The sequence below is a fragment of the Babylonia areolata genome, chromosome 1 (assembly GCF_041734735.1).
Source record: "Babylonia areolata isolate BAREFJ2019XMU chromosome 1, ASM4173473v1, whole genome shotgun sequence".
NCBI lineage: Eukaryota > Metazoa > Mollusca > Gastropoda > Neogastropoda > Buccinidae > Babylonia > Babylonia areolata.
Window position 1 is genome coordinate 18,951,269 of NC_134876.1, and position 23,243 is coordinate 18,974,511.

At 45.2% G+C, this 23,243-nt stretch overlaps 1 protein-coding gene across 2 annotated transcripts in view; it reads right to left on the minus strand.

Moving 5' to 3' along the window:
* The window catches only part of LOC143280418 (cyclin-dependent kinase 14-like), a 169,873-nt gene that overhangs the window by 48,957 nt on the left and 97,673 nt on the right, over window positions 1–23,243 (minus strand). For both annotated transcript variants that reach the window (XM_076585058.1, XM_076585067.1), the window contains exon 3: window positions 6,673–6,722. In XM_076585058.1, the coding sequence (XP_076441173.1) occupies window positions 6,673–6,722 (50 nt within the window). The remainder of the gene's footprint in view (window positions 1–6,672; window positions 6,723–23,243) is intronic.

The window sequence follows — 23,243 nt, forward strand, 5'->3', positions numbered from 1 at the left end:
CCCTTCAGTAAGGGGCTTTGGCATTTATTTGAATAAAAAAAAATCGTTATCGTTATCGTTATCTCTCTCTCTCTCTGAGTTCTGACTTCTCTTTTCGAGTTAATCATCTCAGTTTTGGCTTCTAGAAATGAACGCACAATTCGAAATCTTGCTAATTACATATACGAAGCATCTAAAATAAGAGAAATTGCTGTATCTTGAATACATATATGTATGTTTATGTGTGCATGTGTATGCATGTGTATACCTATGGTTGTGATTATTTCAGTGTATATGGGTTCCTGTATACAGCGAGTGTATGTGCACACACACACACACACACACACACACACTCACACACACATATATATATATATATATATATATATATATATATATGTGTGTGTGTGTGTGTGTGTGTGTGTGTGTGTACGTATGTCGGTTGTTTTTTGTTTGTTTGTTTGTGTTGTTTTGTTTTTGGAGTTGTTTTTTTGTTTTGGTTTGTTTTTTTGTGTTTTTTTCCAATTTCCTGATAACACGAGTGTGTGTGCATATGGGAGATAACATTTGCAATATATTTATATTTTGCGATTTCTTTTTGTTGCAAAATGTGGTGTACTTATTATAGTTCACAACCCCTTCAAATGGGGCTTTGGCCTTACTGAATAAAATTCTGATTCTGACTGGTTGGGAACTTCCCAACTGCTGGCAAACAACCTCTCACACAACACACCCACACACGCACAGTGCACATGCACTCCTCTGTTGAACAATGACTGCTCTGTCCCTCAGACCTATGGCGGCAACATTTTGGGGCGTCCAACTCATAAACACCATTTTCCCAGACCAAGCTGAATCAAATGTATTTTTAACCTCAGTGAGAAAAAAAAGCGTAATAAAAAAAAAAGAAAAAAAAAAAGGAAGAGGCTACTAAAGGATGGGTTAAGCGGTTACAGAGTTGTGCTTTTTCATTCATTAGCCCACGCCCAGTGCGAGTGAGTGAGTGATTGAGTGAGTGAGTGAGTGAGTGTGTGTGTGTGTGTGTGTGTGTGTGTGGTGTTGTATCGCGCGCGTGTGTGCGCGTGTGTTATGTGTATGTGTTGCATTGAGTTTTGTGTTGCAATGTGTGTGTGTGTGTGTGTGTGTGTGTGTGTGTGTGTGTGTGTGTGTGAGATATCCTAATCTGTCTATGTCTGTCTGTCACATCAGCCGCCCATCCGCTTGTCTTTGTCTCTTTGTCTCGCTTTCAATCCCCCCACCCCACCCCACCCCTTCCCCACCTCCGCGACTCTCCTCCCCCATCTCCCCAGAACGCACGCGCAACCGCCACCTCCCCCCTCCGCACTTCCCCCAATACCTCTCTGTTCCAGCCTTCCTTCCCACTCTTGCAGTGTGTGTGTGTGTGTGTGTGTGTGTGTGTGTGTGTGTGTGTGTGTGTGTTTCTGTCTGTCTGTCTGTGAGTTTGTGGACGCATAAATCATTATATTTGTATGTATGCTCGTATATGCCCAACGCTCAGCTTATAACCATAGACTGACACAAGTTTACATTATTTTGGGCCAACAGCAAGGTGAGAGCTGTATGATCAATGGTTTCTCCGGGAAGTCATTTACAGCTTAGTTTTTTTTTTTGTGTGTGTTTTTTTGTTTTGTTTTGTTGTTGTTTTTTGTAAAGGACTGTGACTCTCAAATTAGGAGGCATGACTGCACTGGCCCCTCGTGCTTGCTGCAGCCTTGAGGGCTAGTTAGCCTTTGGGAACCATCCCAACGCCGACTGTCCTAAAAAAAACCCTCTTGGCCGACTGACTGTGGATGTAACTTGGGCAAGACTGCATCCACCATAAACAATTTCTAACCCAGATAGTCGGGACAGCAGTTGCCCCCTCTGCTGTTCCTGATGGGTCACAGTCGGACACGACTGACGTTCGTACTATGTATGACTATGTATACATGCGCACGGACGTGCGTATTCTTCTGCAGCCAGGGGGAACGAATAGAAAGAGGGGTGTGAGGAGAGAGTTCAGTGCACTCTGTCACCCCACTGGAGGATGAGGAAGTGTGTTTGTGTGGGGGGTGGGGGAGGGAGGAGGGGGAAGCCGGGGGGGGGGGGTGATTAATGGTCAGCACTCAGACACCACAGGGAAGAGGACTGAGGGGGGGGGGGGAGAGTGGGGAAGACAGGCTGAGGAGGCCGTTGGGATGTTCTCAGCGTCCGCGCCCCCCCCCCCCCCCCCCTCGCCCACCTTCTCTTTCCCCTTACCCTCCTCTTTCTCATCACTGGGAGGGTGGTGGGGGAGAGATGATGATTCATTACCAGCAGCCCCTCGAACACCTGGCGCAACCCCAACCCCAACAATACAGTCTGTGCTGTGTGCTTGTTTTCAAGATCATCATCCCTCAAGGTCTCACTCTGTCCCTGCCGTGTGTGTGAGTGCGAGATGCGTGCAACGGTGTTCATGACGATGGTCACCTCTCCCCTACTCCTCAACTGTGGGTTCACAGTTATTTGCCATTGTGTGTGGAAAAGCCAACGAGTTCTCTTGTGTTCAACTGCAAGGAGAGGATGTATGCGAGTGTGGAGTGGAGGTACAGCCAACCCCCTCTCCACAAAATAACACACCATAAAAAACGCCAACTGCTACTCCCATTTCCATGTATTTGGCCAGGCTGTGATAAAGATTCGTTCGTTTATTTATTTACAGTCTGTTCATCTAAGGCGATGATATTAGACTGAAAATAAATGATATTATTATTATCATTTGGATTATTATCATTTCTATCATAATGATGATTGTTATTATTAATTAGAAATCGACATTTCTGTATAATCGAATGAAAAGGGGGGGGGGAGGTTGAGGTGGAGGGGAGGGGGTGGGGGTGGGGGGGCAAGGGGGAGGGGACTAAGAAAGGAAGAGACAGACAGACAGACACAGAGAGAGGGGGAGAGAGAGAGAGAGAGAGAGAGAACAGAATGTGGAAAAGAAAGAGTACAAAATCTAAAATGGAGAGAGGGTGAGTGTCAGTGATTGGACAGAAAAAACATAGTATTGTAAGGGGGTGTGTGAAGCGGGATTAGGAAGAAAAAAAAATCAATAATCAAATATTGTATGCACTACTTCTGTAGATTATTATTTGAAAAGAGGTTCATGTGGGGACCTACAATAAACAACCAACTGGACTATTCAACACATAGCTAGCTAACTTTAATAAAGAAAAACTGAAAAAAATCACGATTTTCCCTGTTGTCCCATTTTCTTCACCTTTTGTTTTGAACGTCACAACCCCCCACGACGCTCATCTCGGGCCCCCTACACACAGCCATACACAGGCTCCTTGTGTCTCAAGTCCACGGTTTCATGACGCCATTAGGCCACCCGAGGAGGCCCTGCACTGCTGCTGAGTCACTTCAGAGGTGACTGTTCTGATTCAATAATATACGCAGTTCGTCACTCACCTTAAGCTGGCGACAATCACTAAGTCGGGGTTCATGCTAGTTTCAGTTTCAGTTTCTCAATGAGGCGTCACTGCGTTCGGACAAATCCATATTACGCTACACCACATCTGCTAGGCAGATACCTGACCAGCAGCATAACCCAACGCGCTTTGTCAGGCCTTGAGTGTCTGCTTACATATTTGTGTACCTATCAGAGTGGGTTTCCTCTAAAGGATTTTGCCAGAAGACAACACTCTAGTTGCCATGGGTTCTTTTTCAGTGCGGCAAGTGCGTGCTGCACACGGGACCTCGGTTTATCGTCTCATCCCATAATGACCAGACACTCAGTTTCTTCTGCCTTTGTGGGCTGCAACTCCCACGTTCACTCGTATGTACCCGAGTGGGCTTTTGTGTGTATGCCCGTTTTTACCCCCGCCATGTAGGCAGCCATACTACGTTTTCGGGGGTGGATGTTCAGTTTGATTTTCCAGTCAAACTTGGTAGAAAGGGCGAGAGCGGGATTCGAACCCACACCCTAGCGGACTCTCTATACTGGCAGCTGAGCGTCTTAACTATTCTGCCAAACTAGTGTAGTAGTACTTTACATTCTTTTGTGGCTGTTCTGGCAGTGCATCGCTGACTCAGTTGGCGACAATTGTTACTTTGTAGCGGGGCCATCCCAGTGCAGTGATACTTGACATTCTCTTAGGACTAGTTTTGTTAGACTTTTGAAGTATGCCCTTGACGTACCGCATCCCCAGAATTTAGCTTCATTCATTTATGTCGCACTGCGTGACTCATTTCAATGATCTTACATTTCGTGCTGATTAACTTTTTAGGTCATCCCTGAGGTGGTGTTTGACAATGAGTAACACGGTTATATGTGGATATGTTGTTGTTGTTTGTGTGTGTGTGTGTGTGTGTGTGTGTGTGTGTGTGTGTGTGTGTGTGTGTCAGAGGTTGCAGTCTTATCCACTTTTATTTTGGGATTTTGCCATTTCTCTACACCGCATGGGATGTAAAGCACGAGTCCTGTGAATGCACAACCTAATCTCCGTATTGGATCAATGAAGATACACTCATGAACAGATAGCTGACTGATACAAAGTGAAAGCCTCACCAGAGTGGAGACTGCTACCGCGTCGATCCAATGACAATACTTATCAATCTGCTAGCGCTCAAGACTTTTACACAAATCACCACACACGACAGGCATCAGTCATGCATGCACGGGAATGATGGAAGAAATCGGAACAGAGGTCCTCAAGTGAGTATGGCCGTATGCCCGTGCGCTCAGAGATAAAGAATAAAACAGACAGACAGACATAGACAAGAGACTACAATCCAGAGAGATGACCCGGGGGGGGGGGGGGGGGGGGGGGGGGGGAAGAGAGAGATTCACGTGTCGATCAAGGAGTACGACTTCCAGCAATGAACCCCAGGAACCGTCAGAAAGGTAAGAAGTCTTCATCTATCACGACTAGCCTCGGGTCATCAACAGAAGATCTAGCTTCTACTTCAGAGAACAAAAGGAACGCGCCCGGCTTATCAACTCCTATACCCTGAATCAAGGTGGGGAGGGGGTGACGGGGTGGTTGGGGAGGGCGGGGGGTGGGGGGGGGGGCGAGAACACACGCACTCCACCCGGGTAAGCTAGCCAGTTACTGCTTGCGTTCTCACGGTACCTGACGGGGCAAGGATGGTAAACTCCACCACACGCATTGTTATACCCTCTCTGGTGCTGACGGCTTCACGTGGATTGGATCAACGTCAGTCAGTTCCATGACCATCTCCTCCCTTGTCAGATCAGGTGAACAACAGTCAGAGAGAAGCACGGAGACAGGTGAGGTGATGAGGTGATGAGTGCAGATGCAGGAACCAGACAGGAAGGGGGGCTTGCAGGGAGGGTGAGGGGGGGGGGGGGGGGGAAGACAGGAGGAAGCGGAGGGAAGATGAAAACTGTTATGTGTGAAGCTTGTGAAAGATAACAGATGCGCTCTCTCTCTCTCTCTCTGTTTCTCTCTCCAGACGAGACAGACAGAGACACACAGGGAGAGAGAGAGAGAGGGGGGGGGGGGAGAGAGAGAGAGAGAGAAAGAGAGAAACAAAACGAGGGTGAGTAGAGTCATTCTCTGGCTTTTAACACGAATTTGCGTATTTGAGTGTTTAGAGATAGAAACAGAGAGACGCAGACGGACACATATACAAACAGAGAAGCACAGACTGACAGTCGGGGTTGACAGTGCAATATTTCAACAACAACAACAAAATCTAAGAAAGAAAGAAATAATGCAAGCAAGAAAGAAAAAAAAAAGCGAGAAGCACCCATACTGCACCCCCACTCCCCTCTTCCTTCTCATGTTTTCCCCACACACCGACCTGTACGTAGTCACATTGAATGGGCTGCACGCATGACATGCCAAGATGTGTAGACTGGTTAATGAGAAGTTTGTGCAAAGCATACAGTTCACCATCTTCATTATTATCATCATCAACATCATCATCACACAGTCATCATCATCATCATCATCACACAGTCATCATCCGACAGCCATGTCCTTCGTTTCGCACTTCTGCTTGGGCTGCCCCCACCACTTCCCTCCTCGAAAAGAAGATCAGAGGATGCCAAACACTTCTTTCTTCCTGGGCTGTGATCCCGCCTTCAGTCGTTTCGACGAGAGGGCCCTTTTTTATTCTCCCACTGAGTCTCCTCCTTTCAACCTGGCATTTAGGCAACCGCACTCCGTTTTCTGGCACGGGAGCACTGATGCTGGGCGTGTTGGTGTATCGATAACCTTCCGCACGCTGATAGGAATCACGGGACCTTTGAGGTGCGTATATTTGTTCTTGTGCGTTCATCTACACTTGGAGGAGGGTTCAGGCATTTGAAAGTCTGCACATGAGCTGACGCGGGAGACTTGGGAATAACCTCCGCCCTTTCTCCCCCCCAACACAGGCAGCCGAAATTGGTGAATTCTGCCACAGATCTCATAGAGCCGTGGAACAGAAGCCTAACTTTCAGTTTACTCCCTCGATCATTATCGTCATGAGATAAAATACACACTGGTCTGTACAGTCCTTTACCCACCCCCTTCATGCACTATTGACCAAACTTGACCAATATGTAATCATAAATAACTGAAGAACAACAAATGTGTGCGCGCGCACGCGCATTACACACACACACACACACACACACACACACACACACACACACACACACACACACACACACACACGAGTCCATATAATTATACTTACCAAAGACCTGTCCTCGTCACCCTCATGTATGGTGTCCTCTTTGCTCAGTGCTGTAACAAAGAGAAAGACAATCCACGTGTTACCCAATCGAACTCAGGAAAAGTGTTAGTGATGATGAAGAAACACCTCAAGAAGAAGGAAGAGGTAGAGAAACGTAATACAAGTAAACAAATTAACAAGAAATATCAAAAAGGTATAGGACCCCCCCACCCCCACCCCACCCCCTCCCAACCCCCACGCTCCCATATTTCAGAACCATCATCATCTACACAGATCCAAAGCCAGCATCAGGTCCAGATGCTTCCAGTCCTTGCCAGCATCGTCTTGGGCTTTTTAAACGAGGTGTAATGACAGCTATTTGTCATCTCTCAATGGCGAGTAATGACATCAACCACTCGTCATCTGACGTGATTCTGCTCTCGGAAAAAACAACAACAAAAAAACGAAAAAAATAAAATTAAATGAAATAAAAGCCGCTTAATTTTCTGAATAGCTCATAGTGGGGAACACACGCCCCCACGATCGCATGCAGACACGCACACAAACAGACAGTCATGTGCATACACACACACACACACACACACACACACACACACACACACACACACACACTGATTCGCATGTTTGCTCGCGCACAGCCACACACATGCGATTAACACACAGGAGGGGGCGGGGGAAGAGGAAAGAGAGAGGGGGGAGGGGAGCAGGTAGGCAGACAGACAGAGGGATCTTTCCACCCAATGGGTGTCAATAGAAAATAAAAACTGAACGAAACACTCATTATTTATTTTTAAAAAAAAATAATAAAAAAATTAAAAAAAACCACCTCACACAAAAACACTCTGCTACCCAGTTATCTTCACCGATAATACCCCAAGTTGTAAATCGTTAACAAAAAAAAACAAGCACAAAAAAAATCTATCACACCAGCACTGCTCGTCTGTTTGAGCAACAGATCAGTTCTCTGCTGTTTTCGAGCTTGCTGGCCAGCGCTGGGCCCTTGCACGGTCCCTAGACATGGTTGAGGAGAGGATAGTTGTCAACGTCCTCTTCTCTCTCTCTCTCTCTCTCTCTCTCTCCCCTCACCCACCTGTCGCCCATGAATGGTAAGCTGTTGTTTCCACACACGGTTTCCTATCTGTTCTACGATATCGACAAGAATTTTCTTGCTTTACTTCTGTCTGTCTGTCTGTCTGTCTGTTACCACCACCGTCATCATCATAGTCAACGTCACCAGCATTCTTCTTCAGGCAGTTGGCAATTTTTTTTTCTCTCTGTGTGTCTTATCTTGTTCTCATATTCTCATAAAGCCACAAAACTCAAAATAAAAATAATAACAATAGCAATAATAATAATAATAATAATAATAATAACAACAACAACAGAAAGAGAAGAAGAAGAAGAAGATGGAGGAGGAGTTGGGGGAGGAAGAGTTGGAAAACAGCAACTGAAATCTGGTAAAGAAACACACACACACACACACACACACACACACACACACACACACACACACACACACACACAAACTGCGTCAACGCAACCGGAAGTTCATACTGACCGACACAACGCCAACCACACCACCAAAGCTCGACAAGAAGACGATCCTTTTCTCCTCTGTATTAATAATCTAGCACAGACCGGCAATGCCGGGGTTTACTTTCAGTCGGGCCAGACAGGTAAACTGACTGACTGCCCACATAACACACCCGCTTCCAGTCAGGTTCTGGCTCCCAGCAGCCACACACAGCCAGCCAGTTCCCCTGGGGAATAAAACTCAGAACAGGTACTCGTGTCAGGCTGGTTTTTAAGCAACAACTCCCTTCAGGGGGGGGGGGGGGGGGGGGGGGGGCAGAGAATCGAACCCCAGCCCCGAGAGCTTTTGTTTGGGGTTTGTTTGTTTTTTCTTTTTTTTTTTTTTTTTTTTTTTTTTTGGTTTGTTTATCCAGTAGCAGACAGTGAAATAAATAGCTGGCCATTTCTGGCAGCACACAGCCAGATCAAGGAGGAGATTAGTTAGGTACCGTTGTGCTGCCATTCACCCTGACTGCTTGTTCAAGGAACTGGTTTTAGTGCTGTGGCGGAAACTTGTTACCCAAACAACAACAACAACAACAACAACCAAAGCGAGCTGGGCAAGTGCGAGCAAATTCCAAGTAGCAAGTTGTTGTTTTGTTTTGTTGTTGTTGTTGTTGCTCCCCCACCCCCCAACCCCCACCTCCCCATCACACGTACAAAAAGTGATATTCGATTTAAATAAAAGACAAAAATATGACTATCAACTATCTATGAATATTATCAATTATACAAAATATGCTGTGTGCGTGTGTGTGTATGTGTATGTGTGTGTGTGTGTGTGAGAGAGAGAGAGAGAGGGGGGGGGGAATCTCGGTATCACTTGTCCCCTTTGTAATCCTTACCGTACTTCTCAATCATTCCAATACATCCAAACACACCCGGATTGGCACGAACACACACAGACCCATACATACACACGAACACATGTACACACATATACAAATGTACGCCCGCACACACATATACACACACGCACGCACGCACGCACACACACACATGCACGCACGAACACGCACTCGTGCGCCACACACACACACACACACACACACGCACGCACGCGCGCGCGCGCACACACACAAACACACACACACACACAGTGAGTTAATCTACATCATAGTACCTTATCCGTCTTCTTTAAGAAAAACTTTTTTTTCAATCCACAAACGAAACGGATTTTTAAGCTGCCGTGCTGTGAGCTTTAATCAACCGAAGCCAAGCACACACACACACACACACACACACATCAGTAACGAGGAGTCTCCCACCCACCCTCCCTTCCCTTCCATCCCCTCTTTTCCACATTTTACCCAGTGTTCATACCACAGCTTTGATGTGGCCTGTCTGCCAAGACCAGACACATCATCATTCCTGTTATGTACCGTGCTGTATTGCATTGTACTGTACTGCACTATATTGTGCTGTATCGCAGAACATTGAATTGCATTACATTGCACTGTACTGTACTGTACTGTACTGTACTGCATCACAGTTGCATTGTATTGTATCGTACTGTATTGCAATGCACTGTTCTGCATTGTATTGTATTACATTGCAATGCACTGTTCTGCACTGTACTGTATGCAGTTTAATACATTGTACTGTATGGAGGACAATAAGCCACAACGTCAGTTGCAGTGCATTGAAAAGAAGGAATCAGTGAAAGGAAGAAAGGAATGAAGGAAGGAAGTGATGGCAGAAATGATGAAGGAAGACAAATAAGCAATACGTAAATCAGCACGCTAACAAGTACTAAATATGGTAGTAAAGTATGGACTCTGTGTGCGTGTGTGTGTGTGTGTGTTTGTAATTCTCTGTGTGTGTGTGTGTGTGTGTGTGTGTGTGTGTGTGTGTGTGTGTGTGTGTGTGTGCGTGCGTGTGCGCGCGCGCGCATGCGTATATAAATGCATGCGAGCTTGCGCGCGTGTTTGTGATGTCAATGCATCGAGATGGAATGTGTCGCGTTCCTTTCCAAGCCACGCTGAGGTCCAGAGCTGGTGACAACCAAGCACGTTATTCGTCGCTTTAAAAGAAAAAAGAGAAACAGAAATGAGAAGAAAAAGAAAAAGAAAAAAAGAAGAAAAACCCGCTTGGCAACGATTACCCCCGGCCCCTCTGGTGGTGTCACGGTTCCAACTGACAACGAATCACTTCACGCCACCTCCATAACCAGCAGTTCACAACACCAGTCCATCAAACCCTGTCTCTCTGGCAGACAGTGACTGCTATCAGTCACAATTATCAACTCCAGCCGTCCCCATCAGCTTATTAGTCAGTCCATTACCTCGCCGTTTTAGCCACTTGGGATCGCCAGTTAGCTTGAAAGTCAGCTAATTAGCTGGCTGACCTGCTTTATTAACGAAGTCATGGTATCTAGTCTGCGCCTGCAACAGCGGTCTGCAACAGCGCGGCATCAACGACGTGTGACTGCTGTGTCCTGACCGCTGTCTGTCCCCATCGACTGCTGTTACATCCGTCTGTGCTTTCTGACACAACACACGGTGATGCGTTGGGTTACGCTGCTGATCAGGCATCTGCTTGGCAGATGTGGTGTAGCGTATATGGATTTGTCCGAATGCAGTGACGCCTCCTTGAGCTACTGAAACTGAAACTGAAACGGCGATGTCACCATCCACTGTTTATGTTCATGAATTAATAATCGAGTGAGTTGATATGATGTTTCGAGGAGAGAGATGAATCTAGTCCCTGTCCAAACAGAGCGCGCCGGGCGGGCGCGCAGAAACCTCGCTCAAGCTCTCTCTTTATAACAGTGTTCCCAATCTCTCTCTCTCTCTCTCTCTCCCCCTCCCTCCCAATAATTCAAATCATGACTAACTGACACTGAAACTAAGTGCAGGAAACCCCGTTTAAGATGAATGGTTGAGGAAAGGGGAGGCGGAAGGGAAGAGAGGGAAGGAGAACGGCCTCGGGAAGGGAAGCAAAAACAGATGAAAAACAACAGCAACAGAAAGACAGGGGAAGACAATCAAACTGGCTGAAAACACACCATTAAACATTAGGTAAACACGCTGAACTTTTCTATCACTGACATCATCAACAACTAACAACAGAGAAATGACAAAGAAGAATGAAAACATCATCATTATAAGCATCGTTGTAATAACATCATCGCCATTTAGATGAGGGGACTAGGAGTTGCCATCGACGAAGAACCGTGATTTTAACAAGTAATGACTAGCTCCTACCCCATATTAACTCTCTCTCTCTCCCTATTTCTTTCTCTCTCCCTCCCTCTCTATCTCTACTCACCCCCATCCCCATTACTGCTTCTCTCTGAAGGCAATGGAATAGCGGTGTACGTTCCCTGTTAATGCTCCACCAAGGAAGCCGCCCCAATTTAACAGATGACTTCACGGCCTCTGGTGCAGGGACTGGGAAGGCACCTGGTGAATAATTCAGTAACGTCAGAGACCGTACCCTCCACCTTCTCTGGAAACATCCGCTTCCCCTGTCCGTGCTTCCGCTGCCCTGTCTGTCTTGTGGACAGACACTATCCCACAGGGGGCACTTTGAGAGATTGAAAACCACGGAGGAGGCCAGGGGCCGGGCGAGACTCTCAAGCCTTCGTTTTTGCTTGCAAACTCCAACAGTGAAGACTATCGTCATCAAACAACAATAACAACAGTTGCCTTTTAATAGAATTTTTTAAAATTTAAAAGCAGCAGCAGCAGTACTGAGGGAAGGAGCAGCAGCAACAACAAAAACAGCAACTGTAGCAACAGTAATCTGAAATGCAAACAGTGTGACATAAATCGTCCTAACCCGCCCCCCCTCCTCTCTCTCTCCCTCTGTGTGTGTGTGTGTGTGTGTGTGTGTGTGTGTGACAACATGGCTTTCAGTCTCAATAAAGAACCAAAAGGAATCCCACCACAGTGGCTAAACACACGTCTTTCCATCTGAAACACGGGATACAACAACTCTTCAAATTAAATCGAGATCCGCATGTTGTCCTGCTTCCGGTGTTTCTGTACAGCCGGCAGTTACAGCTCTCTATGAATTTCTATGCCTGTGACCATAGTAGTATCTCTGTCAACCTCCATTCGCCCAGCTGTCTCCTCTTACAACTAATGACAATCGTGTTCCCCTGCCAGCTCCGGTATCAGGAGGGACACGTTTGCTGTTCCTGTGCCAGCCCTGACGGCGGGCAAGGCCACTGACCAAGTCACGATCCCTTCCGGACTCATAAATGTCGTGTTCGTGCGGACGTGACCAGCGTTAATGGCCCCAGCATGGGCAACAGTTGGGTGATAAAAGACCGCCGAACATAACGCCGGTACTAAGGTCGCGTGCTTTGGAAGTTACGCATTCCCCACCCTTTCCAATAACTGTCAGAATATGTGCAGCGAACCTGCCAGGTCTGCCTGCAGGACTCAGACAGCTGGGTGTCTGTTCGAACCTCGGATGACCAAAACAAAAAAATCAGTCATCTCACCGCTCAGAGTCGGGTGTTGTCGTTCTGGTCGTGTTGACGTAATGTTAGAAAAGCACATCTCCATGCTCTTCCTGGCATTGTAATCCTAATCCGTGAGTAATCGGCAGTATTGTCTAAAGTGCGTGTTTAAAGCAAACACAAAACAAAACAAAGAGCTCGGAAAAAAGAAACAGATATAGACACATACTGAGAAGCACAAGTAACTTAACAATAGCACATTGTAAACAAGTGAGGAACTGATACAGACAATGAGTGCAAAGCACACCAAGACCTAACATTCCTATCATTCCTTTCATTTTGTGGAGAATCCAAACAACTACAACAAAAGCTGAAACATACTTCTCGTGGGCCAGTGAGGTAACACATGAGGAGGTAGGCAAAGCAATGAACCCCAAGTAAGGAGAAGGAGGAGATGAGACGGGGTAGGAGGTTCGGAAGAAACGCCCCTTCGAACCGTTTCCGCCCGTCATTCGTCTAACCACCTCCAATTATTTTGGCTTCCCCATGGAAACGCACCGACGCAGTTGGATAATGCAAGATTGTGTGTTGGGGGAGCGGGGGGGGGGGGGGGGGGGGGGGTTAAACACCAGGGATCAGACAGCGCCCTGGAAGCAAACATGTACCTCGGAATATCTTACATCCGGCCTGCAGCTGTCCAGAGTACCATCCGAGAGGTTCGTGAATACCACTCGTGTTTTACAACCCAGGTCTTGTGCCACTCAAGATGGTACCTAGGTTGAAAAGAAAAGAAAAGAAGAAAAGAGAAAAGAAAGGAGAGGACGTTCCAGCTACGAAGTCAAATCATTTATCAATGCCAGCAGAGATGGGATGTCTACTGCCAAGGTCGGTTCCAGCATTCTGTCAATGTCGATATTTGTGTTCCGGTGCACTCGGAAAGCATGCACCATGTTCATGTAGTCAGAATACCTGCTAGTGAAGAGGTGTTCCTGTAAACTGGATTCCGCTTTTTCAAGTGAAGCTCGGAGAGGGGAACTTCCGCAACTTAATTAGTTCCCTCTTCCAGCGTCCTCCGTGCTGTTTTGTCTGGTGTGCAATCTTGTTACTCATCTCTTCCAAAGAGTGATTCCTTTAATAACTGAATTTACATAGTCGCCCTCTCTCTCTCTCTCTGTAACACATGCATGCACACACACGCACGCACACACATAGTGATACACACACACACACACACAAACAAACACACAAACAAACACACACATACACCACCACCACCACACAACACACCTAACACTGATGGACACAGACAGAGACGGAAACAGACGGAGACAGAGACAACCACAGATATAACGATTTCACACAAAACTTAAGATTTCACATCACCAACTTTCCGAAAAACAGACAAATTGCAACCCTCCACCACTGGCCCCCTTGTAGCTCCACCTGATGTGAGCCGTCCATTGACCTGCATACTATATAACGTTGTTTACATCTCAGTGACCCCCTTGCACCAGATCGTTCGTTTTCACCTCTGGCCTTATTAGTCTAAGAAAATTACGAAAATACCTCAAAAAAATTGCAAGAAAAGGTTTTTTTGGCTCTATGTATTCAGGATTTTTCACACTATCACCTGTAAAAAATCGAAGAAAATCGAATGTCAGATAAGAGCAGGAAAATTAAATAAAGAAAAATAAACACAAGGAGATGGCGCGAACGGAACACCATATTTGAGTCTGAAACTCTCAACTGGGTCACGTCACTGACACCTTGTCAAGGATGCCACAACGGGGATGGGCCTGTTAAGTACTACGCTTCTCCGGCATTTCGTCCGCGCAGCTGAATCTGCCTACCACTGTATCTTATGCTTCTCTGTTGAGCGTACTGAATATCATACATGATTTTACATTGCTTCATTTTTAAGTAATGCTTCCGAGAAAGCAAGTGTACTTAAAACAGTCAAATTAGACTGTTACTAAAATATAATCACAGTTATCATGATCTTAAAGTGTGCTAGCACAGACTGCATGGCAGTGGCATAGGGGTAGACAGGTTCGCCCGTGTTCGCGTGTGTGAAGTCAGAGTATGGTAAACCATGCGCTTAATAAAGTTTCTTTCGCTGAAAATTTAAAGATTTTCTTTTTTGAGATTTCTTTGCAAAATGGAAATGGACTAATATCAAGACACATGTGTGGTTTGCAAACACCCATGCAGTGTTGACAAAACATTTTCTGTACTATCGGAAAAGGGCTGCAAAGGTGATAATAACATTTTTTATAGTAAGTTTGTGGGCTTTCGTTCCCATCAGTATTTATTTCATATGTATTCGTTTGTTTATTTCCTTAAGCACTGTCTTCAAGGCTTAGCTTTTATTGTTTTCTTTTGTTTGTTTGTTTTGTGTTTTTTTGTTTGGTTGTTGTTTATCTCCATTTAACTACTGACTGTGAAAGTGTGTGTGTGTGTGTGTGTGTGTGTGTGTGTGTGTGTGTGTGTGTGTGTGTGCGCGCGCGCGCGCGCGTGCTAGGAAGGCAGAAGGGCGAGGGAGGGTTTAGGAAGGAGAGGGACGGAATTGAGAAGAAGAAGAAGAAGAAAAGAAGAGAGAGAGAGAGAGAGAGAGAGAGAGAGAGAGAGAGAGAGAGAGAGAGAGAGAGAGAGAGAACTAACAGAAGGAATCTTGTTTACTGAAGGAAAAGAACAAGCACAGGAAGACTTTTCTTACGTACTACCCCAATTTTATGAAAAAAAGAACTTGAGGAAAGGCAATAAGAAAACAAGGTATTACATAAATGTATATGCCAGAAAACAAACGAATTTCAACTGATAGCGTACAGAAAAGCTAGTCAGTGTGATTTTAACGCACGATGCATATCTGTGTATAAACAGAACGTTGCAACAGAAGAGAGAGAGGCCTGGTTGGTCAGGTATGATGCAAGCTGTTCACATGGGCAGTCACAGTGGCATCTCTGGCTTCCTGCCCATAATCGATCTCAGTCCAAGTGACATGGCCTGTCTCTACTCTACCATACATTTCATCACAAAACAGGCCACACGACACAACTCAACACCTGTCCTGACTCTGGATCAACCACTCTGGTGGAAAGCCACTGACATCTTGCTAATGAGTCTCCTGCCAGTTATATGAAGTCGATGGTGCTGCGCCTTGGTGCTTTCCATGCTGAAATGAGCTTCTGAGGCTGCATTGGACGGTTGATGGAGGGCAGTGGGTTGCAAGAGGTTAAAGGTTCTGGAATTGCCCTTCTCTCCAAACACCGTCATGCACATGACGCAAGGAAAAGCAGTGACACGAGCAGGAAGGGGACATTTTAGTGGACTCTTTGCTTAAACGCACTCGTGACTGCTAAAGCATGTGGAGTCAAGCTGCCAACTACACAGAACCTAGATCTTGTTCCAGAACACCTTCATTTGGAATAAGTGGATCAACAAGTTCAAAATGAACTTCAAAATTCAATTGACACTTTCAAATCAAATGCTACTGATCACACGGACTTCACCGAACCAATGTCAGATGAAGATCTTGATCATGGACTGGCTTTGTATAATTTCTCTCATGGAGGGCAAACGCATCTTATCTCCACAATTTCTGACAAGTTGGATGCAAAGAAGGAGGAGCTAAAACAACACCCCACAGCTGCCTCGTGGTTGCAATACAATCTGTTCTGAAGGAGATGCTGACTGCATGATTGTTGCTGAGGTTCAGGAAAGTGCAGAAGGCAAAGAGACAGTGGTTGTTGACGATGACACAGATCTTTTAGTCCTTTTGGTCTGCCATTTCAATAGTGATTCAGAGGAAGTCTTTCTCAAGAAAAGCAGAAAGCCGTTCAGGTGCTGGAACATCAAGCAGTTTCAGAGTTCACTTAGCAGCTTATGTCATATCTTGCCTGTCATCCATGCAGCCATAGGTTGTGACACAACGTCCCGAGCTTTTGGAACTGGCAAACGGACAGGTTTCCAGAAATTTCTGAGCTCAGAACGACTTTGTGAACTGGCAGAGACATTCCTGAAGAACTTAGAGAAAGATGAGATTGTTGCTGCTGCTGAGCAGATGCTGTTGTCTTTGTATGATAGGAAGACAGCGTCCACCCTTGACAAGATTAGATACATGATGTTCTGTTCAAAGGTAGCGTCTGGGACAACATTCATACAAGTTCACACTCTGCCAACAACGTCCTCTGCTACCAAATACCACAGTTTGAGGACATATCTGCAAGTCCAACAGTGGACTGGAAATGACACACTTGTGCCGGGACAATGGGGCTGGAAGATTGTTGACAACCAGATGGTGCCGCCTTGCACAGCACACTTGCCTCCTGCTCCTCCCAAGCTTCTGTGCATTATCCGCTGTGATTGCGAGTGTGACTGTGACAAAAAGGTGTACCTGCAGAAAAACAAGGTTTTGACTGCTCGCTAGCATGTGGAGAGTGTCATGGAATACATTATTCGAACTCAGCACAGGTGATAACCGCTGAAGAACAACACTGAGAGGGAAGCCTTTGTGAGGATGGACATTATTATGAATTAGTCCAGTAATTCTATGATAAAAAGTGGTCTAATCCCAAAATAATCGCAATATGTTGGGGTTTTTTTCCCCAGACTTGCATCTATATTTATTGGTGAAGAATGTCTGCAAAATGTAAGTGTATATTTTAAAAATGCAACCTTAAGACGCATAAAGACAGCTATGTGTGAATAAGTCGCTCTGTTTATACATTGCCTTTCACGTTAACAATTTGCACAGACTGTCAGGATCGATGTTCTTCTTGTATGGTTTGATTTCTTTTGATACTGTACTTATTACTGCTGAAAAGAGGACCAGCTTAAGGTCAAATGGAGACCAGGTCACGATCAAACATAGGATTATATCAATTGGATTTATATATATATATATATATATATATATATATAAATCTGACCTAAATGAATCCATTAGAACAGACAACATCTCATGTATGAATTCTACGTTTCCAGGTCACAGTGGACAAAACATCTACATGAATGACACATATTGCGCGCGCATGTGTGTGAGTGTGTGTATATCCACATTTGGTGATATTTTGCTTTCAAATTCAAAATAATGTTTTGCCTCTCTCTCTCTCTCTCTCTCGCTCTCTCTCTTTCTTACACACACACAAACACACACACACACACACACACACACACACACACACACACACACACACACACACACACACATACAGTTGTTTGAAATACCCCCACGACAGAAGATAATAATAATAGATAAAATGAAACAAACAAGACAGTTCATAATTAGATAAATAAATGAATAAACAAAAATAAACTGAATGATAAATGTGTAACTAAGAAACAAAAAATAAAACAAATAGATGAATAAGTAAATTGATAGATACATAAATAGAAGAAAAACAAACAAACAAACAAAATAAATCAATGTTTTTAGAACCCAGACAATGGCTTCTCGTCACTTCAGATCACACAAGTGCCTTGATGACCGTCCGTTTCAATTTTACATACAATTACTTAAGAAATTTGAATATTGTAATTTCTTCAGTAAAATATTTTTTAAGCGCATGGTTCACCATACTTCAACACCACATTTTGCGAAGGCAACATGTGAACCTTTCTTCAACGCCACTTTCGTGTTGTCTGTCTAGATGCAAATTAGGAACAAGATAACTGTTATAACAGTTCAGTAACTGATTCAATTGACAGTTATAAGTAAGTTTTATTATTCCGGAATCACTAATTGCTAACAAATCAACGTAAAACATTCACTACGGTCAGGGAAGTACGAAACAGGTTTCACTGCACGGAGTGAGAAAGCGCGGGGAGGAACCAGGCCTGCCCGCAGAGCCCGACTTGACAAGGCGCGAATGACAAGCTGCGGCAGCAAAAAAGTATGGTGTGCTTTTTCTTCCATCTCAGCCTATTTATTTTTCTTTATTTAATTTTCCTGATCTTATCTGACGTTCGATTATCTTCGATTTTTTACGGGTGATAGAGCGAAAAATTCTGAACACGTAGAGCCAAAAAAACGTTTTCTTGCAATTATTTTGAGGTTCGGCCACTTTTTCTCACAGAATTACTAGACTATATCCCCAGGTTGTGACAGAACCCTCTGAAGACTGACACCTCCAGCCCCCACAATGCCACCAGTCGTTACATGGCTGACTGGAGCTGTCTTCGGCTCGCAACGTGCACAACCCACTCACAAAGACAACCCCCCTTCTCTCTTTCTGTTTCCCCACCCATCATCTCTCCTCTGAAGAAGGAGGCGACGAAAACGAGAAACAGACACAGACAAAGAGTGGAGAGCACACAAACAACACAACTCACGTTCCTTTCACATTGTACAGAATCCTAGCAGCTGCAGAGGAAGCTGAAACTCTCTCATGGACTATACGGGTAACATGAAAGAAGAAAACCTGCAATGAACGAGGGGGTGAAAGGGGACGCGGAACTGCAAAGAAAAGCTCTTCCAATCGCTTCCACCGCTTGTGCCGATGCAGTCGAGTCAAAGAGCCTTTAGAGAGAGGTTCAGGCTCTTTGGTTGAGTCATGCAAGACACTGGGGACTGGCTATCAACAGGGATCAAGCGGCGTCTCGGAAGCAAATAAGAACCCAGGAATAGTTTACATGCAGCCTGCACCTGCCCCAGGTACCATTATATCACGGAGGTTAAACCCACCAACGCTCTCTGGGAACCTCTCGTGTTTTACCGCCAAAAGTCTTGTTCCACTCCAGTGCCGGGCGCGAGTTTCATGAAAAGAAAACGAAGAATAGAGAAAGTCTCCAGCTGCTGAGGCAAATCATTTATCAGTGCCACCAGAGCTGGGATGTTTGTGACCAAGGTCAGTTCCGGGCCCCTACCGACGTGCTTGTTTGTCTTCCGGTGAACACCCAAACCAAGCAGAGTATACAAGCCGGTGAAGAAGCATGTTTGTAAACTGGAGTCGACTGTTCCATCTTTGGGAGTAAAGGGAAATTCCCGTGACTCTTCTAACGTTGATTGCTGTTTCCCATCTCTTGAGAGGGTGGATCAAGTGACATGCTCTCTCTCTCTCTCTCTCTCTCTCTCTCTCTCTCCAAGCCCCGAACAACTTGACTAATGGGCGTCAGCCAATAGGTCGTTAAACTCTTGCAACACACGCATGCACGCACAAGACAGAGATACTGAGAACATAATCTGAGACAGAGAGAGGCAGAAAGAACCAGAGAAACAGAACGAATTAACGAAAGTCCAAGTCACATATCACTGAATCAAACACGCAATTCTCCATCACTGGTCTTCTCCTTATCGAAAATGTTCAATCTCCTCCAATGACCGCTGTGACCACTGAGCTCAACAGCAGTCCTATTCAGCTCAGTGGCCGTGACCCTTGTTTCAACAGGTCATGAGATCTGTTTCCGTTTCCACCCACCCGTCATCTCTGATCTGGAGCAAGAGGCGACAAGAAACACATGACAGACACAGGCACACAGAAGAGTGCACAGAAAAAAACTCACATATCTTTTAAACCGTAGATAATCCAAGCAGCTGCAGAGGACGCTGCAACTCCTTCTGGTGCAACCCAGAAGTAACATGTAAAGAGGAAGAAAAGCAAATGAACGAGTAAGGAGGAAAATGTAAAAGGGGGCGGAGATAAATCATAGAAAGAAAGCCTCTTACCATTGCTTCCCCCACACGTGTCACCGTACTTCCGGTAGCTTCCCCCACGAAAACGTGCTGGTGCAGTTGTTGGGCAATGCAAGCAATTGGAGGCTGGCTAACTGCAGGGATCAAGCAGAAACTTGGAAATATGTACCACGGAAAACTACACGTGGTCTGCAGCTGTCCGCAGTACCAGAGAAGAACGTGGCAACCACTCGAGTTTTTTTTTTTTTACAACCTATTTCTTACTGAGAGGGCACTTGATTTTTTAAGGAGACGCTACAGTTGCTAATTCAAGCCATTTAACAAGGAGACCTTACAGTTGCTAATTCAAATCATTTATTAAGGAGACCCTACAGATGCTAATTCAAATCATTTAAGGAGACCATACATTTGTTAATTCATATCATTTATTAAGGAGACCCTACAGTTGCTAATTCAAATCATCTAAGGAGACCATACAGTTGTTGATTCAAACCATTTATCAATCACACCAGTTGTCCAACTCGGTTCCTTCCCTCAATGTGCTTGTTCCAGTGTATATAAAAACAAGAGATGCAAAGCCTTCAAGACTCACTTGTGATATGCACTTAACCCAACAAAGGAATTAAAAAGAAGAAGAAAAGAAGGGAAAAAGAAATGGATTATCTGGCGCGCGCGCACACGCACGTACACACACACACACACACACAATTTGATCTGGATGTGTTTGAAGAAAAAAAAAGAGTGAAATACCGGGAACGTGGGCTGTTTCTGATGGAATTCTTCCGTTTCTAGCATGTAATTTTCAATTCTACGAATACTCAATCTTGACAAAAATCAGAAAATATTACTTGGATCAATATATGTTAAAAGCCCCACTGGTAATACTAAATAAAGAGGTCGCTTATTCACCCACAAGATCAGTCAGTGGATGAGATGTTTAAAGTTAAACATCGAGGATTTTACTGACCTGAGTAAGAAAGATGCTGCGTCAAACTAACTGCCGAAACTTCACCTTGCCTCAAAAGCCCACATTACTAGCAAAAGCCCATATTACTAGCAAACTATTTCTCCCGTCTGATGAGAGTAAATAAACAGCGGAGTTGTTACACCCTAATTCTACTTTTTCACTATTAGGAAGGAGAATTTCCGCATTTTATTTTTTCTGTTCTCCACTTCCAGTGGTTTTTACCCCGCTGTTTTGTCCAGTTTGTAGTCTTATTAATCATCTCTTGAACAGTGGTGATCCTTTGAAAATGAAACTAACCTGCATCTCTCTCTCTCTCTCAAAGTCTCACACACGTTACGTATGCATTCACACACACACACACACACACACACACACACACACACACACACACCTGGTGACTGATAGACATAAACAGAGACAGAGGCAAACAGGAAATCAAATAACCATGACTGGAAAACTGAATTCAACCCAGATTTACAGTCAATACCCAGTATCGTCCTTTCACTGACTTCTTCACTTTCCTTATCTAACCCACTCCGTCAAATTGTTCTTTCTTCACCGGATACCCCGTTTCCAGAGCTCCAGAAAGAACCATGGGAGGACTTACCTAAAACCACCACTACCTTCTTCCATAATGCCAACAGTCATTTCAAGTTCCACTGGCGCTGCTGCAGAGGAAGCTGAAACTCGCTTCTCAAGAGTCAGAGAGAGGCAATAACCATGCAAGGAGGCAGTAAACAAACGAGAAGGAAAGGAGGAGGTGGTGAGAGGGGGCGGGAGATTTAGAACAAAACCCAGTTAGCCCCATCACACGTGCCGATGCAGTTGGGTAACACAAGACATTTGGGGCTGGCTGACAACAACACGGATCAAGCAGCGCCTTGTAAACAATCACGAACCCAAGAATAGTGTACATGCAGCCTACCGCTGCCCCAGGCACAATTAGCGAGGTCTGCAGGAACCACTCGTGTTTTGCAGCCTAATTTTGGTGCCGCTGGATAGAGTAGCAAAGTTAAAAACAGAAGAAGACTGCTGCTAATTCAAATCATTTATCAGTGCCACCAGAGCTTTTCTTGCCAAACTGGGTTCCTGCCCTCAGTCAGTGTACTTTGTGTTCCACTGTACACAGAAACTAGCGTCACCATGCTGTCAGCGTACGAGGCGGTAAAAGAAACGATCTGTAAACTTGATTCTGCTTTTTCCAGTGCAAGAAGGGAAACTTCTGATGCTTCATTCTACCCCTCTTGTAGGGCCCTGTGTATGTGTGTGTAAATCTGGTTTCCATGTTACCCATTTCTTGAAGTGGGTGGATCCTTTGAAAACAAGCCTGACATGCTGTCTCTCTCTCTCTCTAACATACGCGTGTGGAGGTTCATGCGTGCATGTGTACACACACACACACACACACACACGCACACATACACTGAGACAAACAGAGAACACACATATGCAGAACTCAGAATCATAACTATATCACTGATTTTAACACTGCCTTCCTATCAACACACAACCCTCCACCATCTGTCCTCCTCCCTAATTAAATCCATCAAATCAGATTGTTGATCCTTCCCCTGATACCCGGTTCCTTCAGCTCCCGAGGGAACCATATGACGACATGCCTAAAAAAACACCACAACCTCCTTCCATAATGTCAGCAGTTGTTTCAAGGTTACGTGGCGCAGCTGCAGAGGAAGCTGACACTTGCTTCTCAAAGAGTCAGAGAGAGACAATAATTGTGCAAGGAGGCAGAAAACAAACGAGTAAGAACAGGAAAAAGAGGTGAGAGGGGGCGGGAGATTTAGAACAAAATCCAGTTGCCTCAATCAGACGTTCAGTTGGGTAACGCAAGACATTTGGGGCTGGCTAACAACAACACGGATCAAGCAGCGCCTTGTAAACAATCACGAACCCAAGAGTAGTGTACATACAGCCTACCGCTGCCCCAGGCACAATTAGCTAGGTTTGCAGGAACCACTCGTGTTTTGCAGCCT